Source organism: Ptiloglossa arizonensis, chromosome 2 (genome assembly GCF_051014685.1).
Source record: "Ptiloglossa arizonensis isolate GNS036 chromosome 2, iyPtiAriz1_principal, whole genome shotgun sequence".
NCBI classification, from domain to species: domain Eukaryota; kingdom Metazoa; phylum Arthropoda; class Insecta; order Hymenoptera; family Colletidae; genus Ptiloglossa; species Ptiloglossa arizonensis.
Window position 1 is genome coordinate 22,500,984 of NC_135049.1, and position 27,070 is coordinate 22,528,053.

The 27,070-nt window shown below is 46.9% G+C and overlaps 1 protein-coding gene across 1 annotated transcript in view; it reads right to left on the reverse strand.

The window, feature by feature from the left end:
* Positions 1–2,310: 2,310 nt before the first annotated feature.
* The window catches only part of LOC143154857 (uncharacterized), a 34,532-nt gene continuing 9,772 nt past the window's right edge, over positions 2,311–27,070 (reverse strand). Inside the window, exon 5 of the mRNA XM_076326877.1 lies at positions 2,311–2,411. Coding sequence (XP_076182992.1) covers positions 2,344–2,411 — 68 coding nt within the window. The 3' untranslated portion in view covers positions 2,311–2,343. The remainder of the gene's footprint in view (positions 2,412–27,070) is intronic.

Consider the following 27,070-nt stretch of genomic DNA (forward strand, 5'->3'; position numbering starts at 1 on the left):
AAGTCGGGTTAAATCGCTTTCGAGGTAACTGGCAATCCCTCGGTAACGAACAAAATATGCACACGTTTACGGAACAACGCGATGGCCGGCGAAATTTCCTCCAGCCTGAGCATGTTTCCATATCAGTATCTCCTCTGATTGCCTTTCCACTATCTCGAACAATCGACGCCAGCTCGATTCTTGATCGAGCTCGTGATTTCGCTGCAATTTCTTCCGGCTTCTCTGCAATTTCCTGCAAATTCCGTCGCGAGGTTCTCGATATCCGTTACGATATTGTTTACCCGGCGTTTTCGAAGCGCCCGAACGAGCACCCGGCGCCAATTTACGTAACCGAGATAGATGCACCGTTTCGCTGCAGTTTTATGCATCGCGTGACCCCGCCCGGCGCGCTGATTATTCGCTACGCAATCGTACCATGAATTATGGATCAATTTCCACCGTCTGTGCACGTTTATGCGCGTTCGAGTATCGAAAGTTTTCCTACCGGCTCTACTGCACTCCTCGTTCGTTCCTTCCTCTTCCTCGACCATTTTGAATCGCGAACGGACCGTTCCACAGCCTTGGCGACCATTCTCATCGTTTTTCTTTTCACTCCTCGAGCGAACGATTACGGAACGAAAAGGCCTCCTTCGAGAATAGCAAACGCGAGTGCAACAATATTTGAACAAAATCAAACTCAAGAAGGTTAAGTTTCACCCCAACCCTAATAGTTACGACGAACCAGAGACGTTAAATAAGTAAATCAAAAACTTAAACGACTTTCGAATGCGACCGTTCCTTCGCACCCTGTGCAACCCCTCCAGTATTTTCCCCTTTCCTTTCTTTCACTCTCCATTCCCCTTACACGCACCCCAAAGGCCCTCTCGAAGGCTCCCAGCGTCAAAGACGCTAATCGAGCAAATAAAAAACGCAAACGACTTCCGTCCGTCGATACTTCTTCGGGGCACCTTCCACTCGCTCCGATTCCTCTCCCGTTTACCAGCACTCGCTTCCGTTTCACCCCGACGAGCTCCCCGAACTCCTCCGGGGGTCGTCGCGCGTAATTCAATCAATTCGCATCCGTCCGCGTCGAAAGCCGAATAACCGCGGGCTGATTTTATTAGCCGCGACTGCGTATTTTGCCCCACACGCGGCCCTCCGAGCGACGGATCGATTTTCATAGTCCATTAAGTAATTGCACCGGTGAACAGCAACCGTGGATCGCGTAGTCCAGGATCCGCTTCCCACGTAGAGAGAGAGAGTGAGTGAGTGTGTGTATGTGTGTGTGTGTGTGAGAGAGAGAGACAGCGACGGCCGCTCTTCGACGTGATTTCCGTCCGTGACAATGTTTGCCCTCTCTCGATTAATCGGGAGGGGGGATAGGTGGTGACGAAGGGGAGAGGAGCTCCGAGCGACTAATCGATACCGACGCCGTATTAAACAGGTCTCGCGATAACGCCGTGGTTACGCGACGCTTCTCCACGGGGGCAGAGGGGACCGAATCGATTAGAGTCCCGTTTGAAAAATCATCGACGACGATCGGTGCTCCTCCACATCATTGGATTTCGTCTGTGTAGGAGGACAACGGAACAATTTTACGAAACGTTTCGAAGGTTAGTTTCAGGGTTCAGTTAGATCTCGAATACGTTGTGTTTGATTTTATCCGACGTTTAAAATAGTTTGGAAATTCGTACTGTCGAAGGGGAAACAGCGACGCAACAAGTTGCAAAGATAGGGGTCTGAAGTCTTCTTCGGCGGTGACCTAATATTTGGAAACCGTATATATCGTTGTAACGATCAATGCGCATTTTTGCTATTTATTTTTATTTTTTGGCGAAAATCTCGTTGAAATCGATCGTTGAAAAATTGTTAATTTTTTCAATTTCTATGATACTTTCTATGCATTTTCTATGCATAGAGGAAAAATTAAGGAGAATCGACTATCGTGTAGACACAAGAATGTGCAAGGTTTTCAGTTAGTCCACAGAGGAGGAATCGATCGTTCGTGATCCTCTTCCTTCGAAAACACAATTCTCGTCCACGATGAGTTCCTAGCTGTCGAGAAAAATCCACAAGTGTCCTACTTCGTCCCCCTGGTCGATGAATGACAATGACGTAAATTCCCGATACCATTGACGAAACGAGACTCTCTCGACAATCGTGTCTAACGGTCCAATCTACTCTCGAGTCACTTTTTCACCGTGTATTCGTTCGCCTCGGATCCCCCGGTAATTTTCTATCATTTGGAGGCATCTTGGGCGAACAGTGGGCAGCTTTCTCCGGTTCCTTTCTTCGCGGGAGAAGGATTCATAAGTAAGCGGGCCCGTGACACGAAGATCCCCCCGATAATGTTCTGCCACTTGGTCACCGGTCGACCCCCCTCGACTTTCGTCCGGAAACGGCACTCATTGTTCCGGCATTGTCGGCTTTATCTAGACCAGAATAATAGGGACGAGTTACTTCGGGCAACCGTAGCGTCATTATTGTCTTTGGACGCATTATCTTATCACCGACGAACTGGGCTGCTTGCTTGGCCCCGATAGTGAAAAATGATAACGCGCCGTGACTACGTGATGTCTTCCTCGCGACGCAAGGGGACGTTTATTCGTCGCGCGAGCGATGACTGCTCACGCTCGACGAGAAAATGCTAATCGAACGTTCGAGTTTCTTCGTTCAGAAATACCGAATCACGGTTCACGAATTTCTTAGTCTCTGAATTATTGAAACAACCTACAAAGTGCAATTATACACCCTGTACCAATTTTAACTTTCGTACGCCGTAAACTACCTTAGCTAAAAATTAAATTCGTGTACGATAAATTTAATCGAAAAACTCTACTAATCTGAAAAGTCTAAGAAAGTTTCCCCAAAAGTTTGCCACGAGAAGTCGCTATAATTTCTCTGAGAAAAAACTCGAACATTTACATCGATCCCCGTTAATATCGAACTAGTGTCGAACTAGTGTTCTTCGAAAGAGTAGGTATCGAAAACGTCGCCATTGACGTTCCATCGGCTCCGGTTTGGAATTGTTTCGTGGTTGTTGGAGAGTTTGCGTTAACTTCGCGCTCCTACGAGGACACGGAATTCCATTGGCCGGTGGTCCACGACTCGGAAGGATTAATACGATAATGTTGCGCGAGCGAACGAAGCTATCTAAGCTGCTCGCGATACAGAAGTCTGTTTCGCCGACGGCGGATACCGGGAAAGCGATCGACACAATTACCAAAGTCGCTCCATCGATTGGTCAGAAGACCAGGCTGCGCGTTGTAAATCCCGCCTTAAGCTCGGGGTAGATAGACCGCGTGCCTGGAATTACGACGATGTAACGTTCCACGGTAGCCAATCGACGATGCCTCTCTCCTCTGCCTTTTGATGGCGATTTCTGGCCCGAGAAATTGTTACCGACACCGGGGAATCTCGATCCACACCGAAGGTATTCTCTTGGATGTGCAACGGCGCCGTAAAGAGTGCCGTAGAAACATTATTCCTCGGAGAAGAATTTCTCCTTCGATTTTCCAAACGGGTTTCTTTCACCGTGGAAAATATTTTTCCCCTTACGTCGACGCGAACTGGGTTTCTTCCGATGCTACAGAGTCGGTAGATGCAATTTTTACGTCGGTGAATTCAAACTCGAGATATCGTGTATTATAAGTTTTATAAGTTTCTCAAATATTTTTGTACCTTCTAGACTCTGCGTCTTTATTTTTTGCGGACAGACACCTAACTCGAGGAACGAATTTTTATAGTTCCTAAAGTGTAACGTTTCTAGACGAAAAGCTGCGCGGAAAAAAGTAATTAGAATACGAACTTTGGTCGTGAAACAATCGTCTGAATCATCGAAAAAAGTTTCTCGTCTTTTTTTCGATTTAAATGACCCGTTTCGCGCTTCATCGCGGTCACAGTGTTCGATGAAAGCTTCCGATTACAACTACGATCCTATCGAACCCCAGCTTCCACGTAAACAAATCAAACTCTCGTATAATATTTAATACGACCCAATCGTTTCAGAATCAACGTAACGAGAGGCGTTTGTTCTTTTTTTTTTCTTTCTCTCATCTTCTTTTTTTTTCATCGAAGAGCTACGCCCTTTATCAGACTTTATTGTATCATCGTGGAGTGGCGGTCGTCGCATCAAATTGCATTATCGATCGCAAAGGGCCGGAATCGGCCGGTTTTATTAGCGACGTCGTAAAACACCGAGAGATGTCGACCGTGAAACCGTGCCAGCCGATAAAGCCTGGGTTAACCGTACGACTATTGGACTGTGGCGCTACGATATTAATGAACACACGTAGCCGTGTTCACGTCTACCCCGGAACGTAAAGACAGAAGTATTTCACATAAATTACGGCCACGAAGGGTAATCCGAGACACTCGTAAAACTACGCGCAACGTAGGATGATCTCATCGGACCGAAGCTAATAAAGGATAACGACCGAAAATTATAGAAACACGAAACGTTCGATCACGAGGGGATGTTCCGTGGAATTCCGTGAGAACGGGAAACCGAACAGGAACGTGGAAGAATGTTGATACGTTGCTGCAAAGAATAAAAACGCGGAAGCGCAACAGCGATCTCGCCATACTTAAAGATCAAACGCGATGAATAGATTACACGTGTAGTGATTCTTTACCGGTAATTAACGCGTCGATTTTATATTCCTCCTTTCAACTGAATCGTTGTACACTATAAATGTAATATCGAGCTAGCAACGACTTGAACGAGTATTTATAAAATTACGAGTATCTCCGGCGAACAAAAAAAAAAACAGTGAAACGTAACGATACAAGAGCCAACTAGCTTCGAATCGCTGAACCAGGAAAAATTTGAAATTTTACGACTATACCAAACCCGTTCGAGCATGCGGACGGACGCGCGTGCAAGAAGAACGGACTTGGAAACGTAACAGTCTCGTCAAACGTAACTGGACGAGGTCCAACTAGCTCGAAATCATTGAACTCCGAAAAATCTTCAATCCTACGACTATGGTAAACCTGTTCGAACATGCAGACCGATGCACGTATATCTAGAACGAGATCTGTAAACGCAAGGATCGCGTCAAACGTAACCAGACAAGGGTCAACCGACTCGGATCCAACCAAGTCCGAAAATTCTCGAAAATCCACGGTTAAAGAAACAGAGACAAACGCGCGAACAAAAACAGCAGACTCGGGTAGCTCAAGAATCCCGTCAAACGTAACTATACAACAGCCAACCAACTTCGGACCAGTGAGCTCCTAGCGTTCTTAAAGTCCACCGGTATAGAGGGGATCCATTCGAACGTAGAGACGCTGAAAAATCTGTAAAAAATTCGTGCCAGGAGGGAAGAAGGAAGACGTCTCGCGGAAAAATCGCAGAGACGGTGGAAAATTCAACGAAAAGGACGGAATAAAATGGTTGGTAGGAAATCAAAGTCGAGGAGGGAAGACGAAAGCACGAACGGAAACCGGCGTCCCGGTCTCGAGGATTAATTCAATTAAACGATAACGGAGATGCATGCCGGCGACGGGTGACCACAGTGCGGCTTCAGACCGGCAATTTTGCATGCTCGAGCGTGGCCGTGCCACGCCACGAGAATGCACACGCTCGGTAATAATTACTATAACGACGAGGGATCGGGATTGCCGCGGAAGAGCCCGCGGATTCGACGATTGTACGTGCTTAATGGCGTCCGCTTGTTTCTTGTTCCCGCGGACCCCGGCCCGCCGTATTTCATCGTAAAGACTACGCGAATCGCAATATCCCGCGCCTCGGCGAAAATTGGAACGCGCCGTGGATACTGCGGAAACAATCCCGCGCCCGTGGACCAACGGTGCGAGCGGAAAGCTGCTCGTATTCGTGCGAAGACTGCGAATTTACCGTATCTACGGACCGAGCGAAATCGAACCTTGTAATCTTTAATAACGCGTCGCGATACCCTGAATTTCAACGATTGCACTCTCCGAACTGTGCTTTAACCATTTTTTTTCTTTTTTTTTGTTCGGAACATCCTGAGCGAGGATCGCGAATTTCACAGATTTCAAATGCAGCGCGATATCGAGGCTATTCGGTCGAAAAAGTATCGAACGCGAGAATAAACGTTTGACCCGGTTGCAGGTGACGTTGCCGCGATCGATCGGATCGGGTCAGATGCACTACCGATGATTCTGGATCAGCTATCGCGGAGTAGTCTACGAATTGAAATTTTTCTGGGTTTTGAGGTTGATTTTTATACGTTCGAGTGTCCATTTTACAATGTTAGTTATTGGACACTTTTAAGATCTGGTTAAACGTTCTGTGTATCGAGATTTAGGTATGCTTCGAAAGTTTGTAATGTATTCGATTGATACACCTCGTGAATGGAAATACGGAAAAAGTTTCAACGAACGTACGTAAATACGACGACACCTGTTCGACATAAACAATCTCTATAATTTATAAGCGTTCGCGCGATTAGACACACCGCGCCACGACCGGTGGAGCGAATTACCGCAAACTTTCCATTACACACTTCGCGCGTAACTTAAAAATCCCGTGCATTACCTTGTAAAACTAAGCGTGGCTTCGTACGACCGGGTACGTGGAAGTTGCAGGACAAAAGCGTAACGCGTTTCAAGTTTTTTGTACGGTCGTAACTCGTCTTTCGGACTGCACGGGAAATATCACGATGCTGTGCAACCGTGTCTGCATAGACATTATTACGGGAGGGAACAATTAAATTCGAATAAGTACATAATAATCTTTTCACGTCTTACAAAATTTCTGATACTATTTTTTTTCTACCATCTTCGCGACAAAATATACAAATTAGAGCCAAGTTGTCCAACGTGGCTCGAATCAAACGATATCGATCGTTTCGTAACACGGTGCGAGCCAGTGTCTTCTTCGATACGATTCAACGTTACCTTTCTGCTACTCCATCTATTCCACGAATTTGCATATTTGAATTTCGTAATCGTCGAATCACTCTGTCCTTCTTCTGGAAAGGTTCCCGTTAATTCGAAGAGCTCCGTCGTTCGTCGATCGTCTCCGACGACTTCGACGTTCCGCTTCCGTCCTCGTCCAATTGGAAAGAGTCCGGGATCGAAAACGTTCGGTCGTCGAAGAGAACCATTTCGATTAAACGGTATTCCACGACCAATACCCCGCCCGAATACCCCCAGTGCTCGCATTCAACGCGGCGCTGCACGCGCGAAAATTGATTCCGGAGGCTTCATTAATTCCGAACGCGTCCATTAACGCGGCAATTAATCATTCCGTAGCCCATTAGCATCCCACGCGTCGTATGATTCCACGTTCAACGTCGCATTCCACGAAGACGATCCTTTCTTCGGTCTAAGGCGTCCTCGTTGCCTCTCGAGAAGCCCGGGGAAACTCTGGAACGCATCTTCCTCGAGGAATATCCCCATTGTTCCATTCGGTATTGTTATACTTAGCGATACCGACGCCCGTCTGATCCTACTCGTATTCCCGCGAAATGTTCCTAGCTACGCGAATTACGATCGTCTCGGGCGCGAAAAGAAGCTACGGATTCGTCGATCGAAGAGGTGTCGCGCGAGCTAAGAATTCTCGTTCTCGTTGTTCGGAGTTCGTTACGAAACGTTCGTGTTCGGGGAAAACGTGCCCCAACTATCGACAGACCGTTTTAACTCTGATTTCTTGGGCGTGTTTCGAACGGTCGATCCGCTAATAAACGATATCGGTCGCAACGACGCGCACAATACGGTAACGTTATTACGTTATCGAGAAAACCCCCGTTACGTGAACTAAATACGAGACCCGATGTGTTCGCGTAACAGAATGTTCGTGCGACGGAACGATAATAGAACTCTAGCGTCCAACGGGTGTTCGATTACTCGTGTTTCCGAATCTTCTCGAATCTGTTCGAGATACCGGGTATCTCGAACCGGGTATCGTACGTTGAACGAAAAAAAAAAAGAAAAATACGTTCGGTGCAATATCGTTGGAATCGAAGCGCGAACGAATAGGTCGTGATCGCGGTTGTTACGGGCGCGCAATCCCCCTTAAGCTCCGGGGCCGCAATGTCACGCGGCTTGGGTCGGACCCGGCGTTTCCAAATTTACACGCGGGAATAAATAGCCGCGGCCTAATGTAGCGCCGCGGGCACGCGTTTCCGCGGCTATTCTCGTCGGCGAAAGGCGAAAAGGCAAGGGCGCGTTGCCGAGGCACGGCCTTGCCAAATGTTCGTCGCGCGATCGGCTCAAAGAGGAATTGTCGCGGTGCGATGCCCTGCCAAAGAACCTTCGAAAGCTCGAGCCTCCCACGAAAGATATTCCGGAACGAGGTCTCCCGGATCACCGATAAACCTCGTATTGGCATCGACGAAACCCACCGCGAAAAACTAACGTCGATTCCCCCACGGATTTTCGACCGTGTCCAACCGAGGGGGGCCATCTTTCGTCCACGGTTTGCCAACTGGGATAACGGCCGACTGAGAAACGGTGAACGCGACCCGAAATCCAAGGGTGGCTGTTGCGCGGGACGCGCAGCTGTAAACCCGCCGCGAGGAAAACCGGGACGAAGAATCGTACTTCGATTCCTCGAGCTTCGATTCGAGGCTACCTCGTCGAGTTTACGAGTATCGTTCCCGGGGTGAAAATAAGAGAACGGTGCCGCCGCGTCTTTGGAACGTCTTCTCGACTCTTGGCCGGTGTCGTACCTCCACCGGTTTACGGATATCGTTTGCGAATGAAACTAAGGGGAGTTTCGATTGTTCTTTAGATTCTTTCAAGAGCGATACTTTGTCCAGTTTTGGAACGTTTTCGGTCGATAAGGAAATTAGGTGGATAGAAACTTTCGGATGGTTTTTTTGTGTACCGAGTTTTCGAGTACTTTCGATCGGTGAGGAAAGTAGGGAAACGTACTATCCTCTTGAAATATTTTTTAGATACGTGGTACTAACTCTTGGTTGAGTTCACGAATGTCCTTTGGGGGATGAAAGTAGGAGAAATTTGGATCGTTTTTTAGATTCTTGGTCGAGCGACATTTTGTCCAGTCTTGGAACGTTTTCAATCGATAAGGAAACTAGGTGGATAGAAACTTTCGGTAGGTTTTTTTGTGTACCGAGTTTTAAAGTACTTTCGATCGGTGAGGAAAGTAAGAGAACGTACGAGCCTCTTAAAACGCCTTTTAGACTCTCGGTGTTAACCACTGGTCGAGTTCACGCGTATCGTTTGAAAATGAGAATGGAAAGAAAAGGTGTCGCGTTTCCATCGTCTTTCGGAGCCCCGGTTGTGCAATACTCACGAGTCGTGGAATATCGTCGATTCGACGGAGGAAATGGGTCAAGAACGAGCCTCTCGATACGTCTTTCGGACTCTCGGCCTTAATTCCTTCTCGAATCTCGGGACATCTTCCATCGGTTCGGAAAATTTTTCAAAGTTTCCCCTCGGTTCGTCTTTTCCCTCGATTTAACCTTCCAAACCCGTTCTGGCTCGGCGATTCAACGTATATACTAAATCCACAGCCGTCACGAGTCTTCCACTTCGCGTGTTCAAGCAAGCTACACCGGCATCTCGAATCTCGTTTTCGAGAGAACCTTTCGAGACACCGCGAGTTTCTTCATAAATCAAGCCGTTAGTTCTCTTAACACCGCGTTTTCGTTCCCCGATCGAGCGATCGGCACGGTGATTCCTCGAACGTTAACGCGCGATATTTCTCCGCGTGCCGCTCGCACCTCGGGGGGGAAAAGAAGTTTTCCTCGTCCTCTTCCATCCTCTCTTCCATCCTCGTTTCGGAATAAAATCGTCGCGCTCGGACTCGTAACAATTACCGAAGCAAGACACCTACGTAAGTGGAATAGGTCACGCGAACGAACGATCGTGACCGTACCGTTCTCCGGCGTTTTCAATTCTGAATGGACCACGGCCGGATCGCACGGAACCGATTCCCCGAAGACAGTGATTTAGACACCGAAAACAACGGGAACAGATTTATGCAAACACGTGCCCGAGATTGCATTGTTTTCGAGTTCAACGCGACTACCTTGAGCACGAATGCGAGCTCGAACGCACCTCATGTTTGACGCGTTGACAAAGGTCCAGGTCTATTGTTCGGATCCGTTGGCAGCCTCGTTCTAAACCTTGGCGTGGCATTTCGGTGCCGACAATAGAATAATATTATTTAATATTTGCCGTGAAACTACCTCTTAACACGCCCGTCGCGCTATAATCGCTAAACGTCGTACCAGGCCATGGCTAGTCGCTCGTCGGTTTATTTACGTACGTTCGCGAGCGAACCGTTTCCACGAAAATCCAGAAACCGATGCCCCAATTTTTTTCCTCAACAATCACCCCGACGAATAATCGCACGATCTCTCGAATCGTCCGGATACACTAATTTCTTGTTTTACCTCGATTACCAAGACCAACGATCCACGATTCCTCGAACCACTCTAAAATACCGGATACTCTACTTATTTTTATCGCCATTACTCGCCATTAATCGCGCTAGGTCTTCCATCTCTCCGAAACCGATACTTTAATTTTTGTTATCGGAATTATCGCGAGGAACAATTACGCGAAATCCACGATCGTCCGTTTCCACGATTCTTTTTCGTCACGATCATCGCCGACGAATAAACGCACGATTCCTGGAATCGTTCGATCGCTCCAATTCGTTTTATCGCGATTCGGGCGACCTCTAATCGTCCCTAGGCTCCGATTTGAAAAGAAAAATCACAATTGTCGCGAGGAACGATCGCGAACGATTGTCCAGAAACCGACACCTCGATTTCCTGGAATGCAATTATCGCGACAATATAAATCGAACGCCTCGGGTGAGTACACCGAGAATCTATTAAAGTACAATTTGCTGAGAACGTGGGACAGCGATTAAGCACTGTCAAAAGCAATTTCGTCCGAAAATTATTACACCCCGTAGGGTCAGCGCGCGGCGAGCGAAAGATTAAAGGGCCCGCGAACCGTGCACCATCGCGCTTTTATTTTACTCCGCGCGACGGATCATTAACTTGCGAAGAAGCCGTGCGATAAACCGGTGAATAAACCACGATCGCGTCGGATTAGCGGCCGAAGGATGCTTGTGGTTATTTTTCGTCGAGCCCGCGGCGAATCGCGTACCTACGCCCTGGAAAGAACAATACGCGGGGAATTCGTACGGTGTTTTACATCGGTTACGGCATCTACGGAGTGTCTCGCGGGAAGAGGAGCGATTCCACGCGCGGAAAATCGAGCGAACAGTACTGAGTGAAATTTTCTCCCACGATCTTTCGTTATCGAGAAAAACGAACTTCGAAAATCGGTGAAAATTGTGTCTGGAGTATTCGAGGAATTTGAACGATCACAAGTTACCTTTTAATATTTTTATAAATGCGAGAAACACTTGTACGGTATTACCCGAGAGATTATTGCAAATCTCTAAGAGTGAAAATTGCGGAGTGAAATTTTCTCCCACGATCTTTCGTTATCGAGTAAAACGAGCTTCGAAAATCGGTGAAAATTGTGTCTGGAGTATTCGAGGAATTTGAACGATCACAAGTTTAATTCTTTTAATATTTTTATAAATGCGAGAAACACTTGTACAGTATTACCCGAGTGATTATTGCAAATCTCTAAGAGTTAATCGTATCTTTGAGAAATAATCTACGATTAATACAAATAATCGAAGAGTCACGGTGGAACAGTTTCGTTTGTCCGAGAAATTGTCGCGCCTCGGATCCGATACAGTGACAACTTCTCAGATGGGAATGAATCTCGGCGAACGACCGCTTTTCTCGATAAAGGTGGATCGTAGAAAAATTTGTCATCGATTAATTTCGATTCGTTTCGATGGAAAGTTCTCTCCTCGTTCGCGACGCGATTCCTAGGACACCCCGTGTATGGTGCCCGGCGTCGTTTCGAGGACGCGTTAATTTTCTATGCGTCGCGGCCGTAACTCTCGTTCCTTTTTGTTTGTTCAACCCCGTTCGGTTGCGGCCAGTGTCTGCATCGCGGATAAATGCCGACGATAAACATCTATTTGCAGCGCGAGAAGTTCGAAGTTACGACAACCTCGGTGTTTATGGGATTTTTTGGGGGTGATTTTTCGTCGCGGAGATATTTCGCGCGCGGTTCTTTTTTTTCTCTCCTCTCCCCCTCTCCCGCGAGGAGACGTCGGTTTGCGCGAAAAAATATATTAACGTTCGGGTAGCGGTGTCGTTCGAAACGAATGGCCGGTCTACAACCTGGCGAACACGGCTGCGTTGTTGTTCGTTCCCCAGAAACGGTTGCAGCGATATATCCGCGGGAAACGGTGGAACTGGTCCGACAACGAGGAAATACATTAGAAAGAAATTTATGTCGCGGGCGGAGAAACTCGAGCAGTCGTATCGGAAAAAGCGTGGACTTTGAATCGCGAATTGCCGTACAAATTACACGGCCCCGGCCAACGATACATCAATTACGCGGAACATTTCGGAGAATGATCGATACAAGTTCACCGACTCAATTTCATTCGCGCGGTCGGCGAACGAATATCACCGAGCATTTTTCATCGCCTGACGTAACTTTGTACGTCGAATAAAAAGGTTACACATCGCGCGTGGAACAGAGCTGAGCGAAATTTTCATCCAGATAAATGTTTCCAGCAGCGAAAGAAAGATTTCGTTCCTCGCTGGTCGAATACTTTTTGCCCGTCACCGATGTAACGTAATCCAAGCGATTCCAGAGGACTATTCGTTACGCGTACGAACGTTCCGATTCGACTGGATGGTTCGTCGCGCGCAAGAACATCGTAGTAAAATTGCAAAGACACCGTGGAAAATTTCGCGCGATTAATATCTCTGAAACTCCTTTACCGTTTTCGCGGCGCTGCCGCCAACTTCCCCCGGTTGAATCCTTAATTTCGGCCGAGTGTCTTTAAACGCGACCCGCGTCGCGTAAAATCGAAACGAAACGCTCGCGACCACGGGCGTAATTAGCGTAAAACGCATCTGCCCGCAAATATGTATACCTGCTCGTGATACGGAATATTAACGAGCGAGATGGACGGACGCATCCATTGGTCGTCCGTGCGCGAATTATAATGCGACGATGCGGGTCTGGTGCTTGCGCGTGTAATTCGCCGCGCGAATAGCAAGTAGCCGAGGACGATTCGCGCCGGTTGCGAAAACCTCGCGCGACCATTTTGTCCAGTTTACGCAACCGTTCGTTATGGACTACTATCGGTACCGATTCTCGTTAACGTCCCGAAAGACAGACGTTAGAATCGGAAGAGTCGCGGGAGAAAGACGAGAGTTGAAGGAGAATAACAAAAAGAGCGAAAGTTTCCTTACTTGAGAAACAAGCATTCTAAACTCCCGATTGAACCAACGAACGATCGACATCGATCTTTGCCGACGCGCTGAGAGACGACGGTCACGATCGGTGAAAAATGATGAAAAGTGCGAAAGTTTCATTATTCGAGAAACAAGTATCGCAAATCTCGTAAATTAACATTATTTTCTCTTATAATGGATTTTTCACTCCGATCGAGCAAGCCTCTCGCGAAAATAGCGAGACAAAGACGTCGCGATTTTAAAGTGTTCCCAGCGGAAAAATAATTGGGGTCGAAGTAAAACGAGTAAAAGTTTTAATATTTGAAAAACAATCTCCGCGAAGCTTCCCTCGCTGTACACGATCCAACATCGAATATTCTTCTATTTTATAATGGGTTTCTGACTTTGATCGACACCGGCCCTTAGAAAAATGCCGAGACGATGACGTTGCAATCTGACGAGTCTCGGGGGAAAAAGGAAAATGTGTCGGTATTTAAGAAGGAAACTTTGAGAATTCTGCCGCACCGTACACGATAAAATACTTAATATTCTTCTCTCTTGTAACGGGTTCTCCTCTGGACTCTTCGTTATTCGCATAACGGATGCGATCCACGGATTCCTAACCGCGGACGAAACCATCGGTGCGTATTTTGCGAAAAATTGATATCCAAAATTTACCGCGTCTAAGAAAATCGTCGGTCGTTGAACGTTTCTCGAAACATTTCCGTCGGAAGTCGAGCGTACTCTGATTCAGTAAAGCTTCCTTTTCGTTAAAAAGGGATCGATCCAAGGCGTTCGTGGAATCGCTCCAAGAGGTTCGTTAAATCTCGATGCTAACGAACATTTCGCGCCGTAGTTACGAAGGATTTGCTTTCGTTGACACGATTCGCGAAGCGGAGTAGATCGTTCGACCCGATTCGTTCCCCGAAAGGTCAAATAATTTTACGAGCCATACGTCACGCGGAATATCCCGCGCTGTCGCGGCACCGCGCTCGAGTAATTCGACGTGATTATGCAAACGGTAATTTCGTACTCCCGGCTCTCTGAAAAACGTGAAATCGTAAATCTCGATTGTACCGGGACGGTAATAACTTTATCGCGTTGCGCCAGCGGAACGCGGCCGGCGAATCGCTTTCGAGAGACGAAATTTCGAGCGGTGTCTGGTACCGGGAGCAACACCACTTCCTGCACCGTGTTTTCCTTGGCGTCGAAAACCATTCGAACGTATAGATGGAATTATGTTAACGCGCAACGATGTTATCCAACGCACGTGGTATTTTCGAACCTATCGAACGATCGTCGAGTTTTCCTTTCAATTTTTCCTCGAAGCTCCTACAAACGAGCCGAAAAGAACTCAAACGCGACACAACGAAGGTAGAAAGCGACCTCAGAACGAAATTACGAAAAGGTGTCCGATCGTGGACAGTCGTTCTACTACTGGTCACTCGGATGCTTTTTCAATCGACGTTTCGAAGAACTATCGAGAAACGAATCGTCAGTTTCGATTTGCAAGTCGAAAAGACTCGAATATGCATTCTCGTAATGATAAAATACCTCGTTGAGAACTTACGCGAGAGCTTGCAATGTTTGCAACGGTTCGTCTACAACGTAAATATTCAAAAGCGCAACTTCGAAATCTGAAAGGAGAACTCAATCCTCCGAAGTCTACCGAAACTCTCCGCCAACTTTTAAGCGGGGTAAATTGACAAAAACGATTTTGCATTGCAGATGAAATTTCTAATTGAAATCTGATTTCTGGGATTCTGGGTGGATGTACCGGGGGGCTGTCTGTCGCTCAAAAAGGGGTTAAGTCTTGTCGATAGAGAGAAGAATAATTATCGATCGATCCGATGTTTGAAAATCGTGCGCATTGCGCGCTTCTATCCTACTCGAGGAAGAATAATCACCCGACACGGTTCGGTATAATTTCTTTGTATTTTCGGTTTACCGAAAGCTTTTCCTCGAGCCGCGAAGAAACAAATGGAAAATAATCTACGGAAGTTTCGAGCTCGATTTCAGAGGTTTCTCGGTGCATCGACGATAAGGGCTCAGCGAGTAAAACCCGAGTGGAATTAATATTTGTTTAATCGTTCGTAGGAACGATTCGTGCGCGTGCAATTCTCAGCGGAGGGTCCGAAGAACCCGGAAGAGGAGCGAGGCATTTGCCTCGCAGATTGGTCGAAGGAGGGATCGACGAATGGAGGACGAAAAGGGGGGTTAGAGAGGGGGCGGGCAACAAACAGCGCGTGGTAAATGGATTTGCCAGGGAAGCCCGACGCGCTACGTGACATTGATAATTTGCCACGAAGACCGTGAGGGGGCTGCAGGGGGAGGGAAGGAAACGCAAAAGAGCAACGGGATTAGATGGTCGACTGCGTTCTTCCGGATAGTCCAACGAAACGCTTCTTCTGTCAGTGGTGGATCGTGACGCTTGAGAAACGCTCGGCGAACAACTCCCGGAAAATTACAGTTATTAGTCATTAATAACGTCTCTGATGGAGCTCCGCGCTACGTAAAACCGGTAGGCTGAACTCGTGCTTCGAACCTCTTCGAAGGCGACGCGACGGCGACGAAAAACGTCACGATACACCGCCACTGAGAATAAATTTTATACGATTCTTCGTTGAAAAAAGTTCGTACACAACGCGCCGGAGGGAAGTGTCGAAAACAAGGTGTACCTTTTCTTCTCTTCCCGCAACCTCGACTTTTTTCGCAAGTGCAACGACGCATCCGTAAACTGTGTGCATTTTTTTACAAAAATTTGTGACCGTGCGCGAAAGAGTTTCAACGAAAATTCGTATTCGAATGAATGGTTCGACGATGGGTAACGATTCGAAATTTATTCGAAAACCGACAACGAGACTGAGATTCATATTACTCGATTTTTCCATCGTGATCGAATCTGTTTGAAAAATGACAACAACGCGACAGAATCGTCGGATTCTTTCGCGAATGGAAATTTATTCGAACGACGATAATGAATCGAGAATCAAATTGGGCGATTCTCTCGGGTATTGAAATTTATTTAAAAGGTGACGTTAATTCGGGATTGAAATCGCTCCAGTTTCCTAAACGTTTCCTACGAACGTAAATCGTCGAACGGAGGTTCGAATCGGAGATTTCGTGACGAATTTTTCCACACGGTTTCCGTTCTCTGGATTTATCAGCGCGAAAACCTCCTCGCGAAAGAAACATCCGCTGCTAGGGAACGCGCGGACGAATTAACGCGATGCAAACGTCATCGGGACCGTTCCCGAACACGGTGATAAAGACGGATGAGATTTCGCAGGGACGAGATATTGCGAGAAAGATCAAGCGACTCGGTGCCGATAGTTTCGAGGGTTTCGCGAAACGAAGCTTTCGCTCCTGTTGCCACACCCGTTGCATTAGCGCCCCGAGACTGGGAGCGACAATCGTTGCAGTTGTCAACGTCGTCGCGTTTCTTCCTCGTCGCGCCATACCGGCTGCATCGATGTCAACACTTTGTCGCGGGCCCCCTTGGATTTTATCCATTCCGTCGACCTCCGCGTTACAAAACCAGCGTCCCAATGAAACCGAGCGAAAGTTGTCCGCGCGATTTTCTCGACGAGAGAAGAGCAAAATTAAAAACTGAAAACCACCTCTTTTCGAAACACTTTCAGAGACTCGGGAAAGAGTATGTATTTTATTTGAAAAAAAAGAGAGTAACAGCGTAAACCGCCGTGGTTAAAATTAAATTTCGAAAAGATCTAATTTCGTCTACGCGAAAGATCCACCTCGAAGAAAAATATCTATTCTATTATATACAAAGTATAATAATAGCACCGATGGAGTTAGTTTCAAATTAACGGCTATGTTTCGAAGAGATCTAATCCCGTTTACACAAGAGAGACTTCCCGAGGAGAAATACGTATTTCATTCAACAAAGTAACGACACCGACGTAATTTAAAATAAACGTCGAAAGGATCTGATTCCCTTTTTTTTCAATTTTTTCCTTTTCAAGTAAACGATAGGAACACACTTGTGCTCTCTGTTGGGCACTCGCCGAGAGTTTTAATATAAAATAAAGACGCGTTTTACTATTTTCAACTGTTTCGGAGAAGCCAGCACGCGCGAACAATTGCGCGAGAAACTCCACCGTAGAAATTCGTACCCCCGTCACGAAAATCCGAGCTCACTTTGACCTAAATACAAAATCGCGGGTCTAGCTGCGCGAAAAGGGCGGATACGTCTACGGTACGAAATTCTCCGCAGTTTTCCTCGTTTTATTTTCAACCTTTCGTCTCCCCCCTCCATACACACTCCTTCTAACTTTTCCGGAGGGAAAGGAAGAATGCACGGCCGTTCGACCTCGCGGGCGTGTTCCAGCTAGCCGAAACTCTTTCGAAATACGAGGAACGGGAGGAGGAAACAGAGGGGATGTGTCTACCAATCGGCAGACACCGACGAATCGATCTCGTTGATGTGCCATTCGTACTCCATCGCAGGTAAATCACGTACGAGGCGAGGTCGTGCAAATTGATCGCCGCCGCAACGGTACGTCACGTGCTCCTCGCTTGCGTTAAGCCCGCGAAACGGAGCACGAAGCCTTGACATCGTGTTGACAGAACTCGTTTCGAGAACGGTAGACTAGACACCGCGCTCTCTTCTTTCGCGTTCTTGTTTCCCGTTTTCCTTTCGCGGTTCTGTTTCGTTCGATGGCGGAGAGCTGCGCCGCGAAACGTTACAAATTACGGAATTTTATTTTTTTCGAGAATTCTTTCCGATCGAACGAAAGCGTAACCGCGCTTCTTTGCAAATGTATTTGCGTACGATTCGAGTAACCGTACCTCGATACGCCGAGTGTTTCGGAATCTCGAGAGTCGAATTTCAAGGGCACACGGTACTCGTAAAAATGAATAAAAAAAATTACTGGATAAACACGGAGATTCGAATGTCATCGGTGACGGAATTACAATATGTTTTTGTGTTCCCGACCGTGAGTTTATAACAACGTAAAGACTTTATTGCGTGACACGACTTATCGTGCGAGTCGTTAGGCAGAGCGAAGCAAACACACAACGCGCATTTGTATCACGGTGGTTCTAGATAACCGATTTTGTACAGTAACGGAAGAATTATTTCGTCGGTTCGTTCCTCGCTTTACCATTGCGTTATTTAAATAATACTTGGACTCGAGTGTACTCGGATTTTTTTACATTTTTCGAAAACTACAACATACTTCTGAAGCTTCCAGGTCCGAGGAAATAGTATCTCGAACGAGTTAGAAGAAAAGATTTTTTTCCATACTCGATTATAATACAGTGTAAAGAATATTTTGCCAATATTCTACGAGAAATTTCGAGAATTGCTCGCGCACAACTTTCGACAATTCTTCCAACCAATTCAGATGCATCCTTTCCAACAAAGTCGAATACTTTTCGAATAAAATTCTATTGGTTTGTTCGGAAAGTGATTTCGTTTTCCAAAATGGAGAATACATAATTTAATAAAATGTTTGTACACTCTAAAAAAAAAGTTTCTTCGTTCCGTGACAATTGTGTACACCTCTTTAGACGTTACAGATTCCACTTCGACTTCGTGTTCTGCCATTCCGTTCTTCGTCCTCGCCCGTATCGGCGACAAGTTACGAGAGGTTTTTACGGGCGCATTATCTTCGTAACGCGATGCAACACGGTTAATTACAGCGAGTCTGGCGGTTTTTACAGCCGCTGTGGCGACGAGAACGCTGAAAACGGTCGAATAATCGACGTCTAGAACCTCGCAACGATCTCGCTCGGAGAGTTCGCTTCCCGTTTTCAATTCCCGCGCTGAGGTTTCATTAATTGTTTCGCGAGAAAATCGCTCCCGCGTGGCGTGCACCGGCTTCTTTTCGGTGCGAGGAAAAAACAAACGATTCGATTCACCGTGCACGGTTCAGGTGCACGATCGAGGTCACGAACGATTTTCTTACTTTTTGGAATTAACCGCGTTCGTTGAAAGTGTCCCTGCGATCCCACCGTGGATCGTTTCCAGCTACCAGAAGATTATTCCACGTACGATAGAATTGCAGAGATTTTTACGCGTGGATACGAAGGGTGATCCTAATTCAAAACGACTATTGGAAACCAGTTGTACCTCAAAAGTCGACGTGTACGGAAAAGTAAGAGAAGAGAAACGAAAGGAGCACATTACCACGTATCCGTGATAGAAATATTTTAACTTTCCAATCTAGGAGACTGTTCGCAAGAACAATGCTACCTCCTGTTGGCGAATGAAACGATTGGAAATTAAGATCCCCGAAAGAATCTTCCTCGCTCGATTAGAAATTTCTGATCCACGATTACCAAGGGTCGAATTGCTCTCGTCGATTACTTCACGATCGATTCTCGAAATTTCTCGTTGCAACGAACGACGTGGAAAAGGTTCCCCTTTGTCCCCGTAGTCGTCCAAAATCCTCGTCGAAGTCCCATTGGTTGGTATCGGTGTCTAGGACGACGCGGAGGAGGACGAGAAATAAAAACACGGAGCGTTGCGAAGGAATAGGGATCCCATCGAAGGGGGAATACCGCAAAACACCGACGTTGCATAATATCCACTCAGGGCCGAGGCTTTTATTTATGCGCGACACCGACGTAATTTCAGAGAAACATCGCGCGAGAGATTACTCGCAAGATCCCGCAGCTCGGTGTGTTCCCGGGGCGAGCAGGACGATCTCCCCCCCATCCATCCACCCTTTCGTCTCATTTTTCTTTCACTTTTTATTAAAAAAAAAGAAAGAAAAAAGAAAAAACGACACGCGGGGCTCGAATCGTCTCGACGCTCAAGACACCGAGGGGACTTCGATTAATTAAATTAATTCTCGCGGTATACGCGCGTAATACCGCATCGTCGCGGCACGTTCGCGCGAGCCTCGAATTTTATCATCCCTTTTCCCACCCCTCGTCCCCCGTCGCGGGTAGCTGACCCCGCGAAAAACTTTATTTACGACCGTGGCGATAATTAAACATCCTCGCGCGAAGAAGTTGCGACATCCAGCGATCGTAAAACGTACCAGCCACTTCGCGAACTTTTCGTCGAACTTTATCACCGATTGCCTACCCGAAAAGTCGAGTTATTCTCGATCCCTCGCTCCTCGAGATAGATTTTTCCGCGACTTTTGACTTCTTCGGGTGGTGGAAGAAGGACCTTTCGACTTCTATTTCCCCGCATGGATTGTATTTATTCAATCGTCGCGAGAATCGAGGATAGAGTTCGTTTAACCGCTTACACGAACGTTCCCCCGATAGGGAACGTGATTTATTGAACGATAAAAAGTTTATCGAGAGAAAATTCACCGAGGTGACTATTTCTGCGCGTATTAGCAACGAAATCCTCCTAGCGAGCGTCGAATACACGCGAGTTTCCGTATTGTCGTTGGAAATTGACGAAGGTGATTCTGGGAATATTTTAGAATTTATTTATCGTTCTCCGCCAACGGAGAATATTCGATGATTTCTCACCGCGGTGTGTTTCACTCGATAATGAACACGAGAATTTTGCGTTCTTGGTACTTTGTAAAATGTAACGAAAGTAACGCGTGTTTTGACTCGACCTTTAAAGATACACTTGTGAAACAACGACGAATACTGTTCCACGGCGAGAACGTCACCTTTCGTCTGGCTCGATTTTGCAATTTGCATACCGTTTCGCTCGATGTTGGAAAAACTGGACGTAAAAGTAAGGCCAAGAGCGCGTGTAAATTCTCAATTCCAAGAATAATGGGAAAACCACGACTGCATCGTAAACGCAACCCGTGCGACGTACTCGTTGCTCGTCCAAGGAGTACCGTTTGCGTTTTCGCGGATATACTCGTAATAGAAATTTCAGCGGTAATAGGAGACGTTGAACGCATCCGCGATAAATCACGGGATCTACGAGATCCCCGGGGATCATTATCGCGTAACGTCGCATTATGCATCGAGGAGCAACAGTGGTTCTAACGAGACGACGAATACGATACCGTAATTCATTATATCGCTTGTATTCGGTTCTGAATGCATAATGTATAAACATTACGAAACAATCCCCTCCCCTTCCTCCTTCTCTCTTATCGTGGAGTGTACACTCGAAACGGTCCACCTAATTATCTCCTTTGTCCACGATCGTAACGGAAAATCGTTTCGCGGAATATTCAAAGGGTGAATATATTGGAGAAGTTGCCTTCTCGATGCTCGAAATTTGGTTAAAATTTAGTAAATTAATCGTGGACCCTCGTCCACAAGTAGGTGTTCTTTTTTCTTTCGTACTGCGGCTGATATCAATGTATATTTTTAAAAAATAGAGAAGTTGAAAATTCGAAATGGAAGCACACCGATGTTTCTTGCTATGTGAAATATTGAATTATTATTCCCTAGAGTGACGAATGTATCGAATATAAAATCCAGAAGATTGAAATCGAAGCGTTAGAATTTTTCAAGCTTTCCTCTCGAGAAAATAATTATCCATCGATTGTTTGAGGTATCTATCGCAAATTTCGCGTAGATCGTTGCTCGAAAGTACCATCGATCGTTCGTACGATCGTTACGAGAGAGATTTCTCGCGTCCTCGAAGCGATTCGTCGAATCGACGGAATCGTTTCGCAACGCTCGGTATCTTTCTCCGCGCGTAACGCAAATGCCGTAATTAGACCACCTAGCCTCAATTTTTATTATCGGCCGTCTGTTGTCTCGAGTCTGGGACGTGCATGACTACGCTACAAATCGGGACAGGAGTGTGTCAAGGTGAGTACACACGTCCTGCAATCGCGTACACGGAGCGGCGACAACTGTCGTGCATAATATTTGCGCAGACTGTATGAAAAGTCGATCGTTGAACTTGCGCGGGAAAAATGAAAATCTGGAGTAAATTCTGCTAAGCTTCCTCGTGGAAACGTTGAGAAAAAAATTCAAGTTCAAACGATGAACATTAATCGAAACCATTCTCGAGTATACTTCGCGATAAAAGACCAACCAACGCGACTCTGCTTCTCTTCCATCCGTGTTCTCGCTTTTGCACCGACAGAGAATCGACAATTTGGGCAAAAATAATTCAAACGATCCTACTTGAAACTTTCCGCGACTGTGTGGCTTCCATTCTCCAAACAATCGTCACGAGTGCTTAAATTCCCCAAACTTTCTCATCGATATTCGATGCGCAGCTTCCCACGTAATCCTCCGTTCGAATCTACTCTTAATTTTCTTCCACCGTGCGATACGAAACGCTGGGGAAACTACGACCGCGCATCGTAATTACAATTTCCTCGTCTATTAATCGCGCAGCTCGTTAAAAAGCCAGCTACGAGCCACCGAGAGCCGCCCTCTCGCGGACCGCGCGGAAACCGTACGAACGATCGCCCACGGGGGATCCCGCGGAAATAATTCCCGACCAAATAAACACAGACCGGTTCCCGCGAACAATCGAACACGGCTGTTCGGCTTCCACGTTCATTTCCCACCGTAGAAGAAACAAATATTTGAGGAGAAACGCGAGAACGGTGCACCACCCCCACGTCCCCCTCCTCGACCGTCCTCTTTCCTCCAAGCCACTTAAACCCGCCCCAGTCGGCTCTTACCCGCCCCATAAAAATTTCAGAAACGAAACCCACTTCTCGATCGCTCGGGAGACTCTCCAGCCTCCCCACCCCACCCCACCCACCCCCGGTGTTTACGTTGCCTGGCAGAAATTGAATTGAAATCTCGGCTCGGAGATTCGGCCACGTGGCTTTCCAACCCACCCACCCTCCTCCTCCCTCCCCCGCCGAAGGTGTTTTTGTTCTTCACCGCCTACCTCTCCACTCCTCCTGAAAATACTCCTCGAGGAGCGTTCTCCCTCCATGATTCTCGTTTGATATCGCGTTTTCGAGCCACCTGAAAGCGCCCTCCACCCCCACCCCCTACCCTCTCGCGCGCCACCGTCTTCCGCGAAGGGTTTCTATTACACTCGCTAGATTGGTTCCTGGAGGACGCCCCACGCTTCCACGGAGAAACTCTCAAAGCGGGCGCAGAGGGTGGAAAAACGACGCGAGAGACGGTGGTGGTGGTGGCGATGGCGATGGCGATGGCGATGGCGATGGCAATGGTGGTGGTGGTGGTGAGTTGGTGGGGGTTGGTTCTCCGCGAGCGAGGAAACGCTTGTTTCTTTACTTTTCGCGCGAATTCAATTTCCAAGGCGTCTTTGGTTAATTGCGATTGCACCTGCGGGGGCCGCGACGAGTTTCGAAACGGTTCTCGAACGCGCTACGAAACTTTCCCCCGCGCCGGTTTTACGCGCTCTCGGCGGAGCTCGGGTCGTCGGTGGGGGTGAGGGGGTTTCCTAACCGCTTTGATTTACGTACCGGGGAAATCGTCGGAGGAGGTTAATTTCGCTCGTGTTTCTCCCCGAGAGAGGGACCTCTTGCTGCAGAGGGCTGGTTCAGCCTTCGAGAACTCTGTACTCGGTTCTTGGGGTTGAAACGGGGTTTTGTGTCGCACCAAGGGCTGTGTCGAAAAAAAATATACCGTTTGAATTAACGCACCGAGGGATCCGGGGGAGGAAAGAACCGAGTGGTTGACGTTCGATCGACCCTCACACCCTCGCCCCTCTACCCGACCGCTCGTGGTAATTCGCGAGCACCCTGTACGCTCGTCGCTTCGATGTTAATTAGAAAAAGAAAAGAAAAGGGTAATCGATTCGAGGCCACCGTGGATCCTTCGACGTTCCAACCCGTGACATACGTTGCTCGGGTAAATAAGAGACAGATTTCTCTCGAACGAATGAGAATCGTGCGAATTGCACCGACAGAGCGCAACGTGTACAGGGTGTTGAATAAAGCTTCTCCGGCGGCACCGATTCTGGACATTAGACGTCTTTCACGGTGCACGGTTCGAGGGTGAGATTTTCCATCGGAGGGAAACGAGGGTGTTTTGCACCGGGATCACGAGTAACGCGTTTGCGCGGGTTGCGCGACGAATCCGAAGGTTACCATCGATGCAATTTCAAGAGAGAACCTTGAGAAAGGAGTGCTCGACGGTTGAGGGGAAAAACGGGAGTCCGTCGCTGAAATAGTGCAATATCTGGAGCGAGTTTAACGAGAGCTTACGTTCGCGGAGATTTTGCAATTGCGTATATTCGTGTTTTAATATATTTCTTTATTTTATACTCGAAATGTATATTTTCTTTCCCTTCTGATAGAATATAATCGAAGTTCCATTCCTTCCTTTTTCGTTAGTTTTATTTATCAGGCAAGTGAGACTGTAAGCAATGCAATGATTGCGAAAGGGTTCAAGTACTATTGTAAAAATGTGGGATTATAAACGATGTAGGGGATGGTTAAAATGTGAACTTGCAAGTAATTTAAATTTCACGGATGGAGGACGAATAATACTCGTTTCGATCGATATTACTTTTAAGAAAAAATTAAAGAGAAGCTCACCCTCTTGCGGAACACCTTCCCGTATTCTTTCTCGGTATCTTTCTCTTCCTGCGTTTCATCGCGTCTACACGCTCCCCTTTTCTCGCCGATTTTCGCGACACGGTGCCCCACGTATTCGTGAATTAGCACGCGAGCTTCGGCTTAATTTTTTAGCCGGCGTCGTGCAAATATTTGCGCGAGCAACGAGCCAACGCGGCTCGCCCCTGTTCCTCGTTCTTTTTTTTTCTCGGAGCTTCGTTCCTGCCTCTACGTTTTCGATTTTCACGCACGGTTTTACAGTATTCCTTTTACAGCCTCCTGGCCTGGTTCGTTCATTTTTGTTTATATATTTTTTTATCGGGAACTTCGATTCGTTGAACACTTCCACCTCCTGTATACTCGAAGATCGTTGAAAGGAAAGATCGAGAATCGGGGCGGTTTTTGAGAATTATTTTGCACACTTTGTAAAACAATTACGTTGCAATGTTACGAGTGAACGTGTCGTTTTAACAAGATTTTTTCTAGAAGGTTGAAAGAAAAATTTTTAAATCAAAATTTGGCTGTTTTATATCCGACTTGGTAAAGTGTACTCGGAATTACCGGATTCCGCGATAATTTTAAAACAATTTTTCCATGTTGGTAGGGTACTTAGATATGTAGGTGAACGCAAAGTTGTCCCGGTTTCGTTCGTATTGACACACTGATTGCGCAACGATAAGGTGCTGTCTCAGATTCTTCCGTAGCACGTGCGCGTCTCGTTTGACGCTACCGTAACATCTGTTATGCAAGTTAAACCATTTAAATCGGAACGCGTAATCTACGTCGGCTGCCTACATACAAAAATACTTACTCAAGGATATGCGCGAGCGATAGAAATAAAACGTTCCATTGAAAATTCACGTTTTCGAGATTTCGAGGTAACGTCGATACCTGTACGAATAATAAAAATCTAGATTCCTTTGAAACAAACACCCTAAAGTATAAAATTTCAAATTGGTCGAAACTTTTAATTACTCGAAGAATCGAGTAAGCTACGTCATTCCCGGATTAATTTTCCGTATTAACTATCAGCGCGTGTTAATAATTTATGACGCGAACCAAAGGTACGATTCGCAAGAGAGAATAATAATGAAATTTATGTATCAAAGAGGCGCGGGCCCTGAAAGGTATATAATAATTTATACGTAGATTATTACGGTTAACGTCAATCTTCGAATTTGCGAAACCGTCGGGCGAACCGGCGCTTTATTACGAACAAGCGCGGCGCGTATCCTCTTCGGGAAATTTCGCGGATGGAATCGTTATCGTGGCGTATTTCTGTCTCTGCTTCCGCGAAAGGATAACGGCCGCCTTCAAAGCGCACTAACGAGTTTGCACCGGGCGCGATAATTACCCACGGGCGTCGCCGTTGTTGCCTCCGCCGGTTTTCCGCTATTGTTACTTCTGATCGACGCTTAAAAAGCTCAGGCAACCCGTAGCGAGGGAAGAGTCTCCCGTTTCAGCAATTATTCCGTGCACAATCGCTATCCGCGTCAAGTTTCTTTCCCGTTTCCCTTCGAACTGTCCCGGAGTTTCCACTTTTTCCGACGGCGATCATTGGATCGTTTGCTTTTTCAAAGGACACGCGATGCATCCTCCGAATCTTCAAATCGGGCTCAAACTCGCGTTTGCGAGGAGATCTTCGCGACACGGTTTATTTGTTCGACGAGTACCTCGTTCTTTTGTTCCACGGGATAGCAGTGGACGCGTTTCACGAGCGAATTAATTCGTCGATCTCGCAAAAAAAAAAAAAAAAATCATTCCGCGTTCTAATTCTTTCTCCGGTCCTTGTCGCGCGATTTATTTCAAACCTGTACCATTTTGTTTCGCGGTGACTGTACGCGCGCAATTGTTACAAAGAGTAAATGTATAAACGAAGAAAGGAGGGTGGATGGGCGGCGGGGACGAGAATGTTGCAATTTTAAATGTAATTTCCACTCACGGGGTTAACGACCTTCCAATTATCGAGGTTTGCGCAATAATCGAGGCAGCCAGTCTCTTCACTCCCCACTATCTACGGTACCTTCGACCAGTCGCTACCCCCTCCATTCGTCACTGAGCGACTATCCCTTCCACTTGTTAACCCGATGCACCCGATGCACTCGTGCAACATTCGAAATCTCAATGATCGGGGCACCGCTGCAACTTTCGTCACCGAAACGACCATCTCCCCTGAATCACAGCTACGTTCGAGGTACACTTTTTTTTTTCGTAGCCAAATTGTCGAGTCTCTGCGCGCGCAAACGTCTTAATTGGTGCGGCACTATCGACGCTTTGATCTCGTTGAACGTCTCTCCAATGAGAAGCGCGGAAGAATCGTCCAGTAAGGAACGCTGAAAACGCAAACGGTGCCAAGAGTAGGACAGGTTGAAAGAGACATCGCCGAGGAACCATCTTGTATGTTTACCAGCCAAGTAGGCGTGTTTATGG